Source organism: Ranitomeya variabilis, chromosome 8 (assembly GCF_051348905.1).
Source record: "Ranitomeya variabilis isolate aRanVar5 chromosome 8, aRanVar5.hap1, whole genome shotgun sequence".
Taxonomy (NCBI): Eukaryota; Metazoa; Chordata; class Amphibia; order Anura; family Dendrobatidae; genus Ranitomeya; species Ranitomeya variabilis.
Genome location: NC_135239.1, coordinates 197,467,825 through 197,486,625, shown reverse-complemented (window position 1 = coordinate 197,486,625; position 18,801 = coordinate 197,467,825). Strand labels below are relative to the sequence as shown.

Genomic DNA, 18,801 nt, shown 5'->3' with positions numbered 1-18,801 from the left:
GGCAGGGATTTCTTCACCACAATCTTCATATATACTTTCTTAAAGTCGTATATCTTAGCCTGCGCCTGTAAAATGCGTTGAATCATCCGGAGTGTGGCGCAGGCTGTGCGGAGTGTGGCGCAGGCTGTGCGGAGTGTGGCGCAGGCTGTGCGGAGTGTGGCGCAGGCTGTGCGGAGTGTGGCGCAGGCTGTGCGGAGTGTGGCGCAGGCTGTGCGGAGTGTGGCGCAGGCTGTGCGGAGTGTGGCGCAGGCTGTGCGGAGTGTGGCGCAGGCTGTGCGGAGTGTGGCGCAGGCTGTGCAGATAAGGCCCAGAAAAACCATTTAACTTAATAGCTGTCTTGTTACATTCCGATGGATTTTAGTATCGATTATTTCATATAGTCTATGGCAATGATCTCAAGCGGCAACTCCCAGTGTGTACTGTCCCTGCATGCTGGGAGTGGTAGTCACGCTGGGGACCCTCTAGTTGGAGACCACTGCTCTGGGGTCATTTATCAGTGTTTTGTATGAGACTAACTTGCGAGACAGGATCTAATGCCTGAGAATGGAGTGGGCCGGAGTCTTTTAATGTACTGATTGTATATTAATGAACAGCCAGGCGGGAGGCCTCTGCCAAAACTCGGCAAGAAAAAGGAGCCAACAATATCAATTTGAACTTTGCTCTCTGCAAGTGTGAAGTGATGTCGGTGAAAGGAGTTTACGGCACAAGTGCGGCTCCTTTTGAAGCTCATTTTCAACTTCAGTAAAACATAGGAGTGTAATAATTCATCCTGGGGAAAGATTTCCTTTTCTGCTTGGCCCGCGCTCCTCCAAGTGTCCCGGCCGCAGCCACGAATCCGGCACCAAATGATCACATTATTTTTATTGCACTTTTACGATTCAATTTCCCACCATATTCAGATGCCTGTTTGCAGTCAGTGAATGGAAACACTCAATTTTTTTTTTTTTTTTTAAAGTCTCGGTATGAGAAACTTATCTTTTATCCCAGAGCTGTCTAGGATGGATTCGCTGATGGTGCCGCTTTAAAAAAACAAACAAAAACAAAACGCAAAAGTTTCATACTGCGACAGAAAATTTAAACGTTAGCCCATAACTTTTATCCGAAATTTGAATATCCCTTAAAGGTCTGTTCCCGTTTTCATAGATGAAGCTTGTAAATCCAATTTGGCCATTTTCCGCTTATTAACATTTTCAACCGTTCTCGAGACATTACAAAATTTTTTTCTTTTAAAAACATTGCCGGAGTATCAGACTTTATTAGGATTCTAGGCTAAAAGCTAAAGAAACATATATATTTTTTTATTACAGTCATATAAATTTGTATTTCATAAGTGAATCAGAAGTTTTTAAACTTTTTGGAACATTTCAAAGTTGCAGAAGTTTTCGAAAGACGGTAACTTCTTTTTCGCCTTCCTCCTGGAAATGCCATTAACGTCGTCCGCGGCCGTATTCCAAGAAGACGCAGGCTCGAGGCAGCATGGGAGGAAGCGTGTCGCGTCTCCGGGAGGTTGGGAGCAGATTGGAAATGCCTCCCGGTTATTTCTGCCGCAGACTCGTCAGGAAATGATTCTTAAGACCGGACCTAATGCTCTTCTGATGGCAGCGGCCATAGGCCAGGACTGAGCTGAGGTTTTAGGCTGAACTGTGGCTGGGTAATTATTCAGGACAGGTTTACTGTAGGGAGGTGTGAAGTGTTCCTCTGGCTTGTAGGACGGCAGGAAGGTCGAGCTTGGGGGGGGAGGTGAAGGGATTTAAAGCGACTTCAATGGCAGCTGGAGGAAAGTAATTGAATTCTGTTTGTTCCTGAGTTATGGCATGTGAAATTGAGTTTAGGTCCGTGTAGAAAATTGTTTCGTCCACCATGGAAGCACAGTTTTTCTCATTAGGAGAGGCTTAAAAAAACAAAACAAAACTTTTTTTATGGACCCTTTTTTTTTTTTTTTTTTTTTTTTATCTTCTCAAAATACATCAAGACGTTAACAGGGTTTTCTGGTTCCTCGGCTTCAGAAACCCCCCAAACTGCGTTTCACTCAGCATTCCCAGGCTCCACGCCAGGGGCGTCACTTGAACCTTATGGGCCCTAATTATCAGAGGTATAGTAATGTTCTTTTCATATGGCGTAAAGGGATGTTTTGGGCCCGCTAAGCTCCAAGTCCCATATTCGATTACAGCTCCTGCACCTATTGTAGTCCAGCTGTGTCTGCATCACTCTTCCCAGTGTGTCTGATTGTCTGCAGCGTTGACAGCGTCGCTCCAGTCAATAAAGGCTCAGCAGCTCTTCTCGAGTAATGGCAGAAGTCGTTCAGCTTAGTTGTTGACTAATATTGTTTAATAATGCAATACCTCTCTTGCCCTGTAGAGGTGCTGTAGGGAAATTGAACACTTAGCGGCAGGTTCCCCCACATATTACAACTGAACCCCTATATCCTTTTCTAAGGAAACTGTGTCATAGCCACTAACGTTCCATTGCTACCCCCTATATGGCTCAGGTGGCATCTTTGTTTGTCCGGTATTTAGAAAAGCTGTAATTGGTTGGTACTACTCGATGCCGTATCCTGAACACGTTGCCTGTGGTTTTGGGTTTCCATTTGTCCTTGCTGCCATTTTTATTTTTGGTAGACGCTGACCAGACGGGTGATGAAATGTTGCGTCAGCTACTTCCATAATTTTTCGCCCTTGCATGCAGAAACTCCTGGCAAAATCTTCCTCCCCCTGCCGAAATAAAGAAACTTTGGAAGGATTCGGTTCACTTAGCCCTTGAGTTTTGTAGACGTTAAAACCGGAATGTGTAGCTGTCATCTGCAGAAAATGGTGTTGGGCAAACAATGGTGAGCGTAATAAATCACACACTCACCGCAGCGCTCACCTCTATTGATTTATTCCGCCACGTGTTTACCTAATGGCAGATCTGCGCAAAGCTGCCATAGGTGTAGGTCAGAGAGTGAGGAAAGATGAAAGACGAGGAAGGAAAGGCATGATCCTTGTCGACAATCCCTATTGTTCCGAGGTGCAGTGGCGAATGATTCATGGAGGGGGCGCTGGAATGAGCCCGGTTTATGCAATCGTGGTTGCACAGCCCTGGATAAATATTGACAAGCCTAGATCTTGGCAAGTCTCTCGTGTTATCCACCCATGAAAATAAAAGATCTTTTCACCGGTAGATTGCTGTTGTTCGAAAAGACCCTAGCAAGTTAGTGCAAGAGGAACAGTCGGGCTGTTGTGCTCTGAACTGCTTCCATCAGCCTGTCCTACATAGGTAGCAAAACTGAGATTGTAATATCAGCAAAGTTCTGCCTAATCACAAAGTACATGGTCATGCTTCCCTCTTCCGATAAGCTTTTTGGAGATGGAAATTTAATTCTCCAGCAGGTCTTGGCACCAATACCTGGTTTACAAACCACAGTATCACTCCAATTGATTAGCCAGCAAACTCGCCTGACCTTAACCCCATAGAGAATCTATGGGGTATTGTCAAGAAGAAGATGAGACACCAGACCCAACAATGCAGACGAGCTGAAGGCTGCTATCAAAGCAGCCTGGGCTTCCATAACCCCTCAGCAGTGCCACAGGCTGATCGCCTCCATGCCACGCAGCATTGATGCAGTAATTGATGCCAAAGGAGCCCCGACCAAGTATTGAGTGCATTTACTGAACAGACATTTCAATAGGTCAACATTTCAGATGTTAAAATCATTTTTCAAGCTGGTGTTATAAAGTATTCTAATTAACTGAGATAATGACTTTTGGGTTTTCGTTGGCCATAAACCATAATCATCAACATTAACAGAAATAACTTGAAATAGATCACTATGTTTGTAATATATTTGTATATAATGAGTTTCACTTTTTGTGTTGAAGAACTGAAATTAACTTTTTGATATTCTAATTTTGTGAGAAGCACCTGTATATATGTATTGTAATACAATACTGAGCACCAGTTGCTCTGGGCTACAACGCCAGTTTAAAAGTTAAAACTGGGATCTGATTAGTTGCTATGGGCAGCAAGGCCAAGTTTTTTTTGTTTTTTTTTGTTGTTCAGCCTTTTCCCCTACGCTTCCTTCTCCCATACCTACACATTAGACTATCAGTCAAACCTGGTAATATCGATGGGTTTTGGCCAACAGTCTAATTTGTATGGTGGGCCCTGACAGATGATTGTCGGGAATGTTAAGGATCTGGCATGTCTGATTTTGAACAGCTGATCAATTTGTTCTTCCTGAGATATGCTGCCAGCAGACAGATCTCCCAGAGAACAGATCGGTGGCAGATCTAGCGCTCTTGTGTATGGTAGAGCCGCCCATGATACTTTTCAGCTGAATGATCGTCAGAACCATCGCTTGACCGACGGCAATCTAATGTTTATGGGGGGGGTTTCAGTCTAAGTAAAGTTAGTCTACGTAAGATGTGTTAATGAGTTTGCTCGCTCACCCAAGATCAGTAGCTGAAGTGTCTACACAACAGATTACAATGTCATTCTCCGCTAGCGCGTTTCGGATAGCTGATCAAGGTCACACAAACTCAGCCTTGTTTACTGTATTCCTTAATAGATCCTAAAGTCTAAAGCGGGATCTGATAAGTCCTAAACACGTGGCTGCAGAGCAGATGAAAGGGCTGATGTGGCTCAAAAGTGAGATATTTTTGGAAGGATTTCTTCTGGTTATGAATGTGACAGATGACACATGGGGAGAATTGGAAGTCGTTCCCTTGCTGATGGGTCTGAACCTTCGGAGGCTTTTGCTGCGCTCATAGCTGCTACTGGGAAAGCAAAATGTTGTTTCATCTGCTTTTAGATAACCTGATTACAAAACCAAGAGGATGCCTTCACACTGGCCAATTATCATCAACGATGCACATTAGACTCTTGGCCGACATTAGTCTATGCGTGGAAGTCATAAAATACAGCCATAATTTAGGAAAAATCTAGCATTCCTATAAAACGTCTAAGGATAAAGTTTAAGGCTCCTAACCTACGTCAAGGCTTCTTTCTTCACTCCTTCGCTTATTCACTGTTCTCATTGATAATCTTGGCATAATAGAAGTTCACTGATTATACACTAATAAAAGATAACTTTATTGGTATACATTAAGAATATGTAAAAAAATTTGTGAAAAACCCCCATAATTGCCGATCTGTGGGAGGAAGGTAATGAACCATTACGAAAAAGGTCTCAAATTGGTGAATGGACCAACAGCAAGCTGATTCCTCCAGGCACCGAAACTACCAGTATTGACATTTTTATTAAGTTGGTCACCGATGAATGAAAGACAGTTGGCCTAAGGAAGAGAAGTCATCAATCTAATCTTTCCACCGATGAGCGAAAAACGCTAGATGACCTAACTAATAATGACAAGATCATTCTTAAAGCGTCTGACACAGGTGAAAATCTGGTACTTTTGGATCTTGAGGTCTATAAATGTACGTGTTTGGATATCCTTCATGATAAAGTTACCTACAGGGTCTTGAGCAAGGATCCCGCTAGAGAATTTGAACAGAAACTATTGATGTTTTGTCAAGCGTGCTCAACTCCAAACTTATCTTGACTAATGAATACAATTTCATGTATTCAAAATTCCTCATATTGGCAACTGGGTTGAGCCCATTGCAAGGATGCCCAATGTATCTGGGATGAATTCCATCTCTTAGAAGGCCAGTATTTACGTCAATAAAATCCTCAGACCTTTTGTTGTCGCCCTTCCGTCTCATATAAGAGACACATGTGATCTCTTAGGTTGGAAGATATTACTTTTGGTCCAGGTGCTTGTTTAACATCAATAGATGTCGAAGCGCTTTACTGCAGCATCCTCCCGATGCTGGTCTTAAAGTGGTGGACTACTTCCTGAGGTCTCTGTGGACACATATGGCCCCTCACAACAATTTTATTGGAGAGCTATTGGCTTTTACGTTGAGGCATAATTTTGTTTTTTACGTTTGATGACGTTTGATGACAGATTCTGCCCCAGCTCAGGGACACAGTAATGTGGAGCCCCTGTGCTACCACATATGCTAATCTGCTTCTGGGATGGTGGGAAGATATCGTTATATTTGCTGAGACCGTTTCGTCTTGGTGGTGCCCACAGATACTTTCCTAGGGTCGCTATATAGTTGACAATTTGGTTCTCTAGTCAGGGAATACCATTGGTCTGCGAATCATCTCTAAAATAAACTAACATGATTAATTTACTTGATAAAGATAGGAAGGGACAAGACAGGGCATTCCGTTAAATAGGGCCTAATAGGGACACCAGGGCAAGTCAGCGAGAAGCGGGGGCACCGTTTGGGTATCAAGAGGGTGCCAACCTCCGTTGATGGGTAGGTACACAAGCCGTGGACAGACTAGGGTATTTTTTTCCCCCTTGACTACTTGAATATCCCTTTTTTATCACTTTTTGTTATTTCGGATGTTTTCAGATTTTTTACATAACTTTATTGGTATGCATTAAAAATATCTTATTAGTGTATAATCGGTGAACTCCTATAAAGCAATATACAATTTTTTACATTTTGTTTTTTCGGTGATTTTGACAATCTAATATACTTAGCAAAAATAGATTTATTTTTTTTTCGTAAGAGCTGAGATTTCTCGCATCTCTAAAAATGAGCGACGAGTGAAGGAAACTGTCATAGGACATAAGTGGAGATGAGCAGATTGCTTCGCGCAAACACAGTCCAGGTCAGTGCTCTCTGGTCAGGAGCTATGTGAATTTCCTGAGCATGTGTGGTTCCTCAACATTTTATTCAATGGCCTAGCGTGTGTTGTGTGGTACATATGCAGTAGGTGGTGTGTCGCCAATTTGGCGAACCCTAGGTTGAGCCTGGGTTCCCGGAAGCTGGTGTCCCAGCTTGTGTCCATGGATAGAGAGCACTGACCTGAATCATGGAATCGGGTCACCCAAGAAGATTCTCATCTGTAGACAAAACCTATAGAGGGAGATCTTGTTCTTTGCCTATCAGCGCAATCTATGTCCATATGTTTCATTTTTGCTTGTGGGAAGAAAACTACGGTATCTCTGATATACGTACTGTCAGGATTTGCTCCCGTCTGCCAGCTCTTCTAGCTCTGTCAATTAGACAGAACGCCATATGTGACAACTGCGTGAGAAGAAGTTTGTTGCTCGCATGTACAGTACAAGTGTCCTACTTTCTGGTGCATGCGCATCACAAGAACCAGCGCGTGGTCCTAACGTGACTTGGGGGTCTTACGATGGAGCTGGGAAGAGTAGTGGGTGAGCTTAGAAAGAAGTAGGAAGGTAGAAGTAATGGATCGTGTGTCTACTGAAGTCGGTGAAGGCCGGACTTTGCAGGGAGCAGAAATGCATTAGGAGCATTAATATGGATTTTAAAGATGGGGAAATTAATTTTTGGAAAATTGAAGATTGCTGTAGGATCCCCTATTAGTTGTTTTTGGTCACTTTGGTGCTTAAAACAAGTCCAGGGACTGATTCATATCGGTGAGTTGGAGTCCTCCCACTTTCTCAGCACTTTTAACCTTTTATACAAAATTCAGGAGAACCCCCGTAGGAAACAAAAACCTCAATACCAACCACTTTACCGCTCAAAATACTTTTCTGTGTATGATTCTATGTGATGGCAACCGCTGCTGAAATATTAGCTCCACCGATTATGGTCGACCACAGAGAACACACTTCGCTGTGCTGAAATCATACCTGATAAATCACCAGTGTTTTGAGCCTCCGTTATTTCAGGCCGCATGGGAGTCTTAAATGTTTGCTTAATTTCTAAGACCTCTGGCGACGTAGACGCCCAGACAGAAGCTTTTAAGATGGAGTCGACTTCTGTAACGGCGGCACGCGATGCAAATGTTTTGAAGGTGGCTCTTTAAAGTATAAATTCTAAGAAATGATTTAGATCATAAAAGATGGAAAGTAGGATTCTCTTTAATACATGACTCTGTAAACTTTTTTTTTTTTGTAATTCATAACCATGCTCTAGTCATTAGGATGTCCCTTGTATGTTAGGCAAGATCGTTTCTTCCCTGTCTTCTTATGCCCGATGTCCAGATGACTACGTGCTGATTTTTGCAACGCATTTCATTGCAAGAGGTGAGATCCGCACTGAAATTTGGCGAGGCTTCCACAACACGACGGGCAAGCCCCTGAAACTGCTGCTGTCCCATAGACTTTGAATCTAATGGGGTCAAATCTGGCGATCAATGGGGTCTCGGGCTCAGCAGTTGCACCTTCACAGTTCTAGTAGCTTTTCCCCCAGAATAACCCCTTTAAAAGGAAACTCAATTCAGCTGGAGTTTTGAAAAACAAAATATCAGAGCAGTTGCCTTAATTTTATTTACTCCCCTAATTATTACGGGGGAACCGCAGTTTCTAACTTGTTTTGTAGCCTAAACTGCTCTGTGATAGAATATTTGGCTTTGTTGCCTATTTGTTGGCTAAACCTGTCGGTCTTTGTGATTGGCTGTCAGTCTGAGTATGGGGGCTTCCTGACTCCCTGACTAAAGATGTTGGGGGAGATAATCATCTGGCACATTGTATTTCCTATGGCCTATCTAGGAATGGTGGAGTATGGCGGAGTTGGGTTAGGGAAGACGGCTATCTAAAGACTATGGTTAGGGAAGAGGGCTACCTAATGTTTATGGTGGGAACTTTGGTATCTGACCTGATCTGTACTTTCTCCAGTCCCACCTCCGACCTACTACAAAAACTTTTGACATTCTGTCAGGTAGTTTATTCGTTCCCGGTTGGTTTCCCGCAGATTGAGTGACATTTATCACCATTTTCACACCCACGTGTTTTTGATTTAGTTATCCTCTTCATAATGAATTTTGTGGTTTTTGACAATAACCAGGGTTGGCAATGAAATCCACTCTTACTAATTAATTTTCCCTTTTTCATTAATTAGTTATTTTTGTGAATGTAAAAAAAAAATTGCCTTTTTAGGGATGAATGTGCTTTGGAAAATACAGCTAAATATTAGTTTTGGATTAACGGGAACACAAAAGAAATGGAAAGGCTTTTTGCAGTGCCAGTGTAGACCCCATTTCTGAAAGATCAGACTTATAAATGAAGACAATAACCTGAGTGTGCGGGGCATGACCACATCGGACAGGTCATGTTCCGCCCCCACAATTCTAACACTCACTATCCGTTTGGTTTTCAGCCCTTTTTTAAAGAGAAACCGTTGTTTAATTTTAATTTCATAACTGAATACACATGGAAATTAACTTTGTAATGTATCTGCTTCTTTCTCCTTCTTGATTGAGTTTTAATTCTTGATGTACGGGTAAAATCTGTATTCAGATTTCATTCATTTAATTAATAGTGCTGGTAATACCCCAAGATCTCGTGGAAATGTAAAAGCACTTGTCGTGGTATTCTGTGCCTGCAGAGGACCATGGCCTCTTAACAGGCTATAAAATTGCTTGGAACAAATCCCAAAAATGATGATGTGGTTCATAGATGTCATGCCTCCTCTTCTTCTGCCCTGGATGGATGGAGGTCCCTTCTTTTCTATGTAGGATGAGCATTATATTTTCTTTTTAAAGGGATAGTCTCCTCTACTCTGCAGTTTATTAAAAATTCTCTCCATTGTCATGGATGGAGGGATTTTTAACTTTATTGTTGCCTAGGCTACCGGCCACCTCTGCAGTCTTTCAGAAATGGCCCATTGCCTAGGCAAGGAGTGCAGTGCTTACAAGCTCCCACCTATAGAACTTATAAGTTTTGCTCTGAAGCTGGCTGGATCTCAACATCATTTTTTTTTTTTTTTTTTTTTCCATTTTTATTTCCAATGCTACAGACTCAAAGCTGCATTGGAGGCTGCACCAATAGGACCATCAGTGCAGTAAATGAGAAATTGAGCTCCATATTCTCCATTCTGTGAGTCGGCGTGTACTCTGAGTGCAGTTTGATGTTTTGCACACACCCATAGACTTGTATAGTTGCGCGCCGTCCGATATTCTTCGCCAATTGCAAAATACACAAATTTTTAATTCTCATGCCGATCTGGTATGAGAAAATAAACGCTAGTTGGATTTGCGCCATAGTATAATATTGGAGCGCGTTCTGCCTGATGAAACTTCGGAGAGCACTCGTCCGAGTTATACGCTGGCTAATCGCCCTAATACAGGACAGAGCCGGACAAGAGAGTGATATCATTCGCTCTGTTGCTCGCTCGTGTTCTCGCTTGCGCTGTTTTGCTCTCACTCGTTTGCTCTTACTGCTCGAACTCGCCCTCACTGCATGCGCTCTTTGGCTCTCGCTGCTCGCTCTCTTTGGCTCTCGCTGCTCGCGCTCTTTGGCTCTCGCTGCTCGCGCTCTTTGGCTCTCGCTGCTCGCGCTCTTTGGCTCTCGCTGCTCGCGCTCTTTGGCTCTCGCTGCTCACGTTCTTTGGCTCTCGCTGCTCGCGTTCTTTGGCTCTCGCTGCTCGCGCTCTTTGGCTCTCGCTGCTCGCGCTCTTTGGCTCTCGCTGCCCGCGCTCTTTGGCTCTCGCTGCCCGCGCTTTTTGGCTCTCGCTGCTCGCGCTTTTTGGCTCTCGCTGCTCGCGCTCTTTGGCTCTCGCTGCTCGCGCTCTTTGGCTCTCGCTGCTCGCGCTCTTTGGCTCTCGCTGCTCGCGCTCTTTGGCTCTCGCTGCTCGCGCTCTTTGGCTCTCGCTGCTCGCGCTCTTTGGCTCTCGCTGCTCGCGCTCTTTGGCTCTCGCTGCTCGCGCTCTTTGGCTCTCGCTGCATGCGCTCTTTAGCACTCGCTGCCCGCGCTCTTTGGCTCTCGCTGCCCGCTCTCTTTGGCTCTCGCTGCCCGCGCTCTTTGGCTCGCGCTCTTTCTGCTCTGTCCCTGTGATACAATGGCAACCCTTCAATTTCAATGGACCAATGCTGAACTTCCCTTATGGTGGTTTTGCAGGAAAATCGAACCCTCACTTCCAAGTTTCTGTGCATGTTGCAGTTGATCACTGGGAGTACTAACAGGACGGAGCACTGAGTTCACTGCGGAGATGCCTTCTAACAAGGCAACAGTATCATTATAAATATATTTTTTTTTTCCTGATCTGTTAGTGTCCCTTTAACAGCGGCGCTCACATAGTACGCCATTATCTCTATGCACCAGCATATGTCAGGCTGCATTATATGTGATTTAATATGTCATACGGATATTTTATTTGTCCATTAAGACTTCCTCACTACGATTCAAATCCGTAGTGACACTTTCAACCTAACCTGATTATGTGGTTAACCAGTAATGCAATCTCCTCCGAGCAAATTACATTTTTGTCCTACATGTTATCAAATGAGGCATGGGCTCTGAATGCACTGTCAGTCTATGTCTCATACGGCTTTCATTCAAGTAGATGTTTTGCGTTTTAGGTTGAATGGCCGCTAAGACTTTCTTTTATCAAGGGGCTTCATGTAACAAAGGACTAGTTCTAGTGTGCACAGTGCTCGGCCTCTGCTATACGATCGTTACAAAACAGGTTTCGGCCTCCATGGATCATAATACAATAATGGTGTCAAACATGTAAGGAGCTTATTGAATATAACATGTATTGTACCCGGAGCCCGCACACTTACTACATTGACTGCACTACCTACAAGGGTCACATGCTTTTTGGAAAGTGTCTGTCAGCATGTATATACGTAATCCTATGATCATATTGTTGCTTTCCCATTCTCCAAACAGAAGTGTACCTGTCCTAAACACAACCTACAGAAAAGTATGGCCTTGCAGTGCTCATCCCCTGTGCATGTGTTGCGCATGCAATTAGGAACTGTCCCAGTTCTCATGCTCTAGAGCTTAATATTCATTCTTGTTCAGCGCATGGTTATCAGCATTCTGTCAGCGCTATAAGTGCAGGGACTTGCTTTTTGTCACTGCTCAACATCGAAACTGAAAGTCCTGCCTCCCCATGTATGTAATCTGACAAATAGAAAAACAGCAGAGAAATTAAAGCCGTACCATCCTATTTCCTGTAGAGTAACAAGGCCCCACTTCCACACTGAGTGTAGAAAGAAAAAGACTGTCCCTTTCCATCCCTGTTTCTCCTCCTCTTTTCCATCTCAGTCTCTGCTCTCCCGTCCCGCTCCGTCTTGGTCTCTCCTCTCCCGTCCCGCTCCGTCTCGGTCTCTCCCGTCCCGCTTCGTCTCGGTCTCTCCCCTCCCGTCCCGCTCCGTCTCGGTCTCTCCTCTCCCGTCCCGCTTCGTCTCGGTCTCTCCTCTCCCGTCCCGCTCCCATCTCGGTCTCTCCTCTCCCCTCCGGCTCCCATCTCGGTCTCTCCTCTCCCCTCCGGCTCCCATCTCGGTCTCTCCTCTCCCGTCCCGCTCTGTCTCGGTCTCTCCTCTCCCCTCCGGCTCCGTCTCGGTCTCTCCTCTCCCGTCCCGCTCCCATCTCGGTCTCTCCTCTCCCCTCCGGCTCCCATCTCGGTCTCTCCTCTCCCGTCCCGCTCCGTCTCTGTCTCTCCTCTCCCATCACGCTCCGTCTCGGTCTCTCCTCTCCCGTCCCGCTCCATCTCGGTCTCTCCTCTCCCCTCCGGCTCCATCTTTTCCCACATCTAGAAGTCCCGTTTGTTTAGGTTCCTGAATCTGTGCCTTTACAGGTCCTATACTGCTTGTATCTCAGACGTGGTACAGTCTGATTTTGCAAATATTCCAAGTAACAGGGCCAAGAAGATGTTTTACTTCAGAAATAATGAGTTTGCTGGTTTACAATCATCATTTTGGAGTTGTCCAATTAGATTTGAATAACCCTTAGTTATATACCGTATATACTCGAGTATAAGCCGACCCGAGTATAAGTTGACCCCCCTAATTTTGCCACAAAAAAATGGGAAAACTTATTGACTCGAGTATAAGCCTAGGGTGGGAAATGCAGCAGCTACCGGTAAATGTCAAAAATAAAAATAGATAACAATAAAAGTAAAATTAATTGAGACATCAGTAGGTTAAGTGTTTTTGAATAACCATATTGAATCAGGAGCCCCATATAATGCTCCATATTAAAATATACCCCGTATAATGCTGCACAAAGGTTAATAATGGCCCCATAAGATGCTCCATAGAAACATTTGCCCAATATAGTGCTGCATAAAGGTTGATGGCCCCATAAGATGCTCCACACATTATGGCCCCATACGATGTTCCACACATTATGCCCCATGAGATGCTCCACACATTATGGCCCCATACGATGCTCCACACATTATGGCCCCATACGATGCTCCACACATTATGGCCCCATACGATGCTCCACACATTATGGCCCCATACGATGCTCCACACATTATGGCCCCATACGATGCTCCACACATTATGGCCCCATACGATGCTCCACACATTATGGCCCCATACGATGCTCCACACATTATGGCCCCATACGATGCTCCTCATATATGCCCTATAAGATGCTCCATACATTTGCCCCATGAGATGTTCCATACTTTTGCCCCATGAGATGCTCCGTACATTTGCCCCATGAGATGCTCTGTACATTTGCCCCATGAGATGCTCTGTACATTTGCCCCATGAGATGCTCCGTACATTTGCCCCATGAGATGCTCCGTACATTTGCCCCATGAGATGCTCCGTACATTTGCCCCATGAGATGCTCCGTACATTTGACCCATGAGATGCTCCGTACATTTGCCCCATGATATGCTCCGTACATTTGCCCCATTTGCTGTGATTAAAATAAAAAAAATCACATACCTCTCTTCGCTCAGGCCCCCGGCACCAGCGATAGTCACCTTCCACGTTCCATCGCTGCGTGCTGCTCTGTCTTCCATCCTCTGCACTGACTGTTCAGGCAGAGGGCGACGCGCACACTAATCGCGTCATCGCGCTCTCTGACCTGTACAGTCACAGCCAGAGGACGGAAGACAGAGCAGCGCGCAGTGACGGAACGGAGGACAGGTGACTATCGTGCAATGCTCCCCCTCCCCTGATATACTCACCTGTTCCTGACGCTGTCCCTGCATGTCCGAAGGTCTCCGGGAGCCGGCGGTATCTTCCTGTGTTCAGCGGTCACGTGGTACCGCTCATTTAAAGTAATGAATATGCACGCATATTCATTACTTTAATCAGCGGTACCACGTGACCGCTGAACACAGGAAGATACCGCCGGCTCCCGGAGACCTTAGGACATGCAGGGACAGCGTCAGGAACAGGTAAGTATATCACAGCCGCCGCTCCCCCTCACCCGCCGACCCCACACTGACACTGACTCGAGTATAAGCCGAGAGGGTCACTTTCAGCCCAAAAAAGTGGGCTGAAAATCTCGGCTTATACTCGAGTATATACGGTATTTTATTATAGTGTATGAACATTTATATAGGAGGTAAAAATCAATGAAAGAACCGAACAGCGATTTCTGCTTTGGCGGTCTACAGGCAAATACCACCATGAATGGAAGCCATGTAATACCCCATTTCTCTTGCGTGAAAAATATGCAGCCATCCACCACTTTCCCCAAAGATGGCCATTTACCAAGAGTTTTTAGTGATTGGCTAATCCATAGTTGGTACAGAAGGTGTTCCCCCAAATAGGACAACCCGTTTGCTGGGAGCCTTTATGAAAAATAATGGCAGACTGATATTTTAGGCGCTGCACACTTTTCCCATTCATGATTTTCTAGCTTCTCTACTGGCGCAAACATCTTATTAATTGCCATAATTCTACTAATGGCTTGGAAAATGGACAAACGAGCCTGTCGCTGACTAAACGCTCCAAGATTGATTTGTTTGACTCTCCGAAAGCAAAGAAAATAAATGAAAACAAAACACGGCCTAATCCGGTTGAGTTTGCTGATTTAATTACCAGGGAACGCAGCATCCAGAGCATTTCATGTCTCCTCATAGTGCCTTCTGTAATTGGCTTGTTTGCCCAAACTGAAAAAAGCATTGCCATTTCCTAAAGTGCTCTTGTATAACAGCAGATCGTTTTCTCCATGCGATCCAGAATAATTGTCAGGCAGGTTTTTCTGCTGATCTCGGTGACTGCCATGTGCTGATTCGATTGCCTTTTTTCTTTTTGTAATTCTAACAGAAACCTGAGCCACAACAAGCTGAAGGAGATCGATCCGGCCGCCTTTGTGGAGCTGCAGGGTCTACGGGAAGTGTGAGTATATTTTTTGTTGTGTAGCTTTCGTTGCGCTTTTCGAAGAGATCTCTGGTGCTGCAGCTGGAAGATTGAAACCAAATACCAGGTCCCTGGGCTCAGACTTCTACTCCTGGTTCAGTTCCATCAGCAGATTAGCCTTTTTTTAAGTTCTGTGTTTTTTTTCTATTGAGTGCTGCCTTTTTTTTTTTTTTAAACTTTTACGCCTATTTTTACTTTATTGGTTTGGTGATTTTTATTGTGATTGCAATTAGCATCGGTCTATTTGGCCTTAACTGACCAAATGTAAGGCCACCAGTTTTCCTAAATTCACACCTACCCCCTCTCTAGATAGACCGGTGAGCATTAAGTTGAGTGAACGATCGTTCACCAATCATCTCCCACCCCCCCAAAATAAAAAATCAGTCTACGTGAGCAACTGTTGGATTGACTTGTTGGAACTATTGGCCGAAAAAAATCGAAGGCTCCCAACCAGTGTTTTGAATTACGAAGATTTGTAGGTCAATCTAATCAAGCGATCGTTCGCTTCACAGAACCAGTCAACGATAGTTTGCTATGGTCAAAACTGAAAAATTTTATTAGCGTCTTACCTAATTGGCATGGCCTTACCTTATGCTACCTTCAGATGTTGTCGCTTGCAACGCATCGGCTAACATTTGTCATCCAATTCAAGTAGTTGGGGCACTTTTTACTTTATTCCCATACTCCTGAAGGAAAATTTAGCCCACCATTAAAATAAATGAGAATGAGCATGCAAGTTATTTTCGTGGATCCTTTTGGGAGAGCGAAAAACGTGGATCAGCCCCGCTAAAAATAAGCAAAGGTTCTGGTTGGATAGCTCCCATTTCTGTTGGAAAGTATTTGAGTATCAGCCTCAGAATATAGCTGTGGCCACTATTCAGGTAATCCCTTCTAAACTGCAATATCCCCCCCATGTGAAGTAGAAACTGTGTGTATAACCTCCATCAACTTGGGCAGCAGGGCTCACTTGACGTTATGTCACAAGGCCCCTGCAGCCAATGAGCGCCCATTAATGGGCCACTTCACTCTCACTTCCTGTGGGCAAGCGGGACATGCAGAGAAAGTGAGAGCTGCTGCCGTTCTCTGACTTTTCTTTGAAAGCGAGAGTGAAGTGGACCATTAGGGGTCACTTATTGGCTGCAGGGCTCGCGTGACATAATGTCACAGGAGCCCCGGCACCGACGTTGCTGGAAAGGCGCTGGCCCCGGAGGTGAGTAGAGGTTGTTTCTCTTTTACATTGGTGAATATAGTAAAGAATATAATAATTAGAATAATATATTCTACAAATGTCAAGGATTGTCTTTTTTTTATATAAATGTCTATGAAAGTTCTTACTGGAAGGCACTCGAAAATGTAAAAATTTTGACCCTGTTGTAATTCGACTGACTTCAAAGCTCTGCTAAAGTCTTGTACTCAGCTTCCACGTCATGAGTACAACATTGGGACCATGGTGCCATCTTGCTGATAACGCAGTTCAGTATGCTCTAAACCTAGGTCAAAATGCAGAGAAGGGGCGACGCTTACATTTTTGGGTCCATGGAGAGCAAGAGCCCCTTTTTAGTTTCAAGCTTCCTCTATATGAATATCATAAAGGTTGAACGGGTTAAAAATACCCAGAAGGGGCACCATTGTCTCCCCTTTTTTCTTTTTTTTTCTCCATCTCGGGTCAGACTTATTCTTCTTCATGGCCATCACTAGTAATATGAGCCATGAGAGTGGGGCAGGAAAACTGTGCTTGGCGCGGAACGCCAAATGATTAAAACACAGCCCTATGGAACGAATTTACTCTATAGCCAGTGCCTGAATGTAGGAAAATCCTGTCCCAAATCAAATTGGCAAAAAAGCCACTGAATGAAGTGTCCTTGTACCTAATGGAAGTAACAGATGACCCCCCCCCCCCCGACCCGATCTTCCTGCTGATCACATTCATTAATGAGTGTGATAGATTGAACAAATGTCCCATATGACTGGTGAACATTGTAGGAATGTATCCGATATCGGAGGTTTGGTCTCATTTCCCATACATTCAGGCATGTGTTGCTTTTTAACTCTTTCAAGAAAGTTTATTTTCCGAGTACCCCAAGCTTCATGGCTAGGAATACTCAGAACAGCATAGTCATTCATGCATTTGCAAAAATTGGGGACTAGCGTGCCAGGGGGTCATTTCTTATGCCTCTACTTTACTTCCATTGATACCTGATGTGACATTCATTGGATTCCTGCTCCAACCTGCAAAAATTTACTGTGCAACCTGTTATTTAGCCGTATTCCCCGATTTCTGCTACGTCCTCCTAGTTGCCTACAGTCTGATTTCCTGATACTCTTGTGCTGAAAGGGGTAAGGACTTACGTGAACCCCAGCTGGGCTTGGGGCATTCCGGGAGACTGTGGGGGGAGTTCCCAGAAGGGATGGGGTGGGCAGCGGGACCAAAATGTCCCCAGAAACGTTGACAACTTTATAGCCTTTATATTCCAGTTCGGTGAAAAATGAGGTTGTGTGCAAAAAACAAAACACCTTTGTTCCGGTCACTCGGCGTATGCTAATGACTTGGCTGTTGTCCGGCAGGGCATTGTGGCCCCATGGGAATGACTGATGGACACGTCACTAGTTGACGTCTTCTTGGCAGCTCTTTGAGAAAGCCATCAGTCACAACCATGGGGGTGCGATTACGGCATATGACTAGAGCCAAGTCATTAGCATATGTCGGGGGACAGGAATAAAGGCTTTTTTTTTCCACCACACGTTTCTACATTTAACTAGGACATTGTTTGAATCATGGAATAGGGCTGTCTAATGTAATGGTGGCTGGGCAGGAGGCTTGGGGAACCTGACAGTCTCCCTTTAAGCTGGCAGGTAGACTGGAACATAAGGAGCATAACCAGTAAAGTATCAATATACTAAGTGTTCCAAAAAGAGGCCACCTCCCCCAGAAACTAGGAAGTTCCTTAAGAACTACATAAATAGCTTTGTTACTCTTTCATTTACCGTAAACCTCCATCGACACAATGATGAGATGATTCTGACGACTCTGCCTCAGTCTACACAGCAAAGCAGAAAAATGTGCTACAGAAAAACGCCAGCTCAGTTTGTTCTCCAGCAGCCGAAAACCAGTATTTTTTTTTTTTATATGGATAGTTACAAAACATATTAAATGTACATTTTTATTTTTTTTATTAGATGTTTTTTTTTCTGACCGACAAACAGATCTACATAATCTTGAAAGCAGCAGCTACTAGTCCTTTGAGTATTTTACATGGTACTTTAATTATGTTCCCAAACTTGGTGTGTAATCCCCATTTCTGCCTTTTTAGACCTCTCCCCCCTTCATTTTTTGGAGATTAACATTACTTAGTACATCAGCTCTCAAGGTACAAATGGTCTGGATTTTAAGAGCCTCTGTTTTCACTTGACACCAAATTGGCAGCTGGTCCATAAATTTTTTTACATGGAGAAACCCTCCTCAGCCCGGGCGGCTGTTTATGAGACGCAGAAAATACAGACGTAGCCAAAAAACAATTATCCCGGCAGCAATAAAAAGCCACGTATATTTGCAGAATTAATAAAGTTGTTCACAGTCCTTTTTTACGCCATGTCAAACGTGGAAAAAAAAAAACCTCTCACCAGCAAAGACACGTTAATGGGAAAATGACTGACTGGTTTTTCATAACACGATGCTCCGTATCACTTCGAGAAATGTCTTTACTCGT

General features: G+C 44.3%; 1 protein-coding gene across 2 annotated transcripts in view; it reads left to right on the top strand.

The window, feature by feature from the left end:
• The window catches only part of LRIG1 (leucine rich repeats and immunoglobulin like domains 1), a 74,089-nt gene that overhangs the window by 17,430 nt on the left and 37,858 nt on the right, over positions 1–18,801 (top strand). For both annotated transcript variants that reach the window (XR_013218335.1, XM_077276001.1), the window contains exon 2: positions 15,002–15,073. Coding sequence is in view for 1 of the 2 variants with exons in the window: in XM_077276001.1 (XP_077132116.1) it covers positions 15,002–15,073 (72 nt within the window). In the remaining variant the exon portion in view is untranslated. The remainder of the gene's footprint in view (positions 1–15,001; positions 15,074–18,801) is intronic.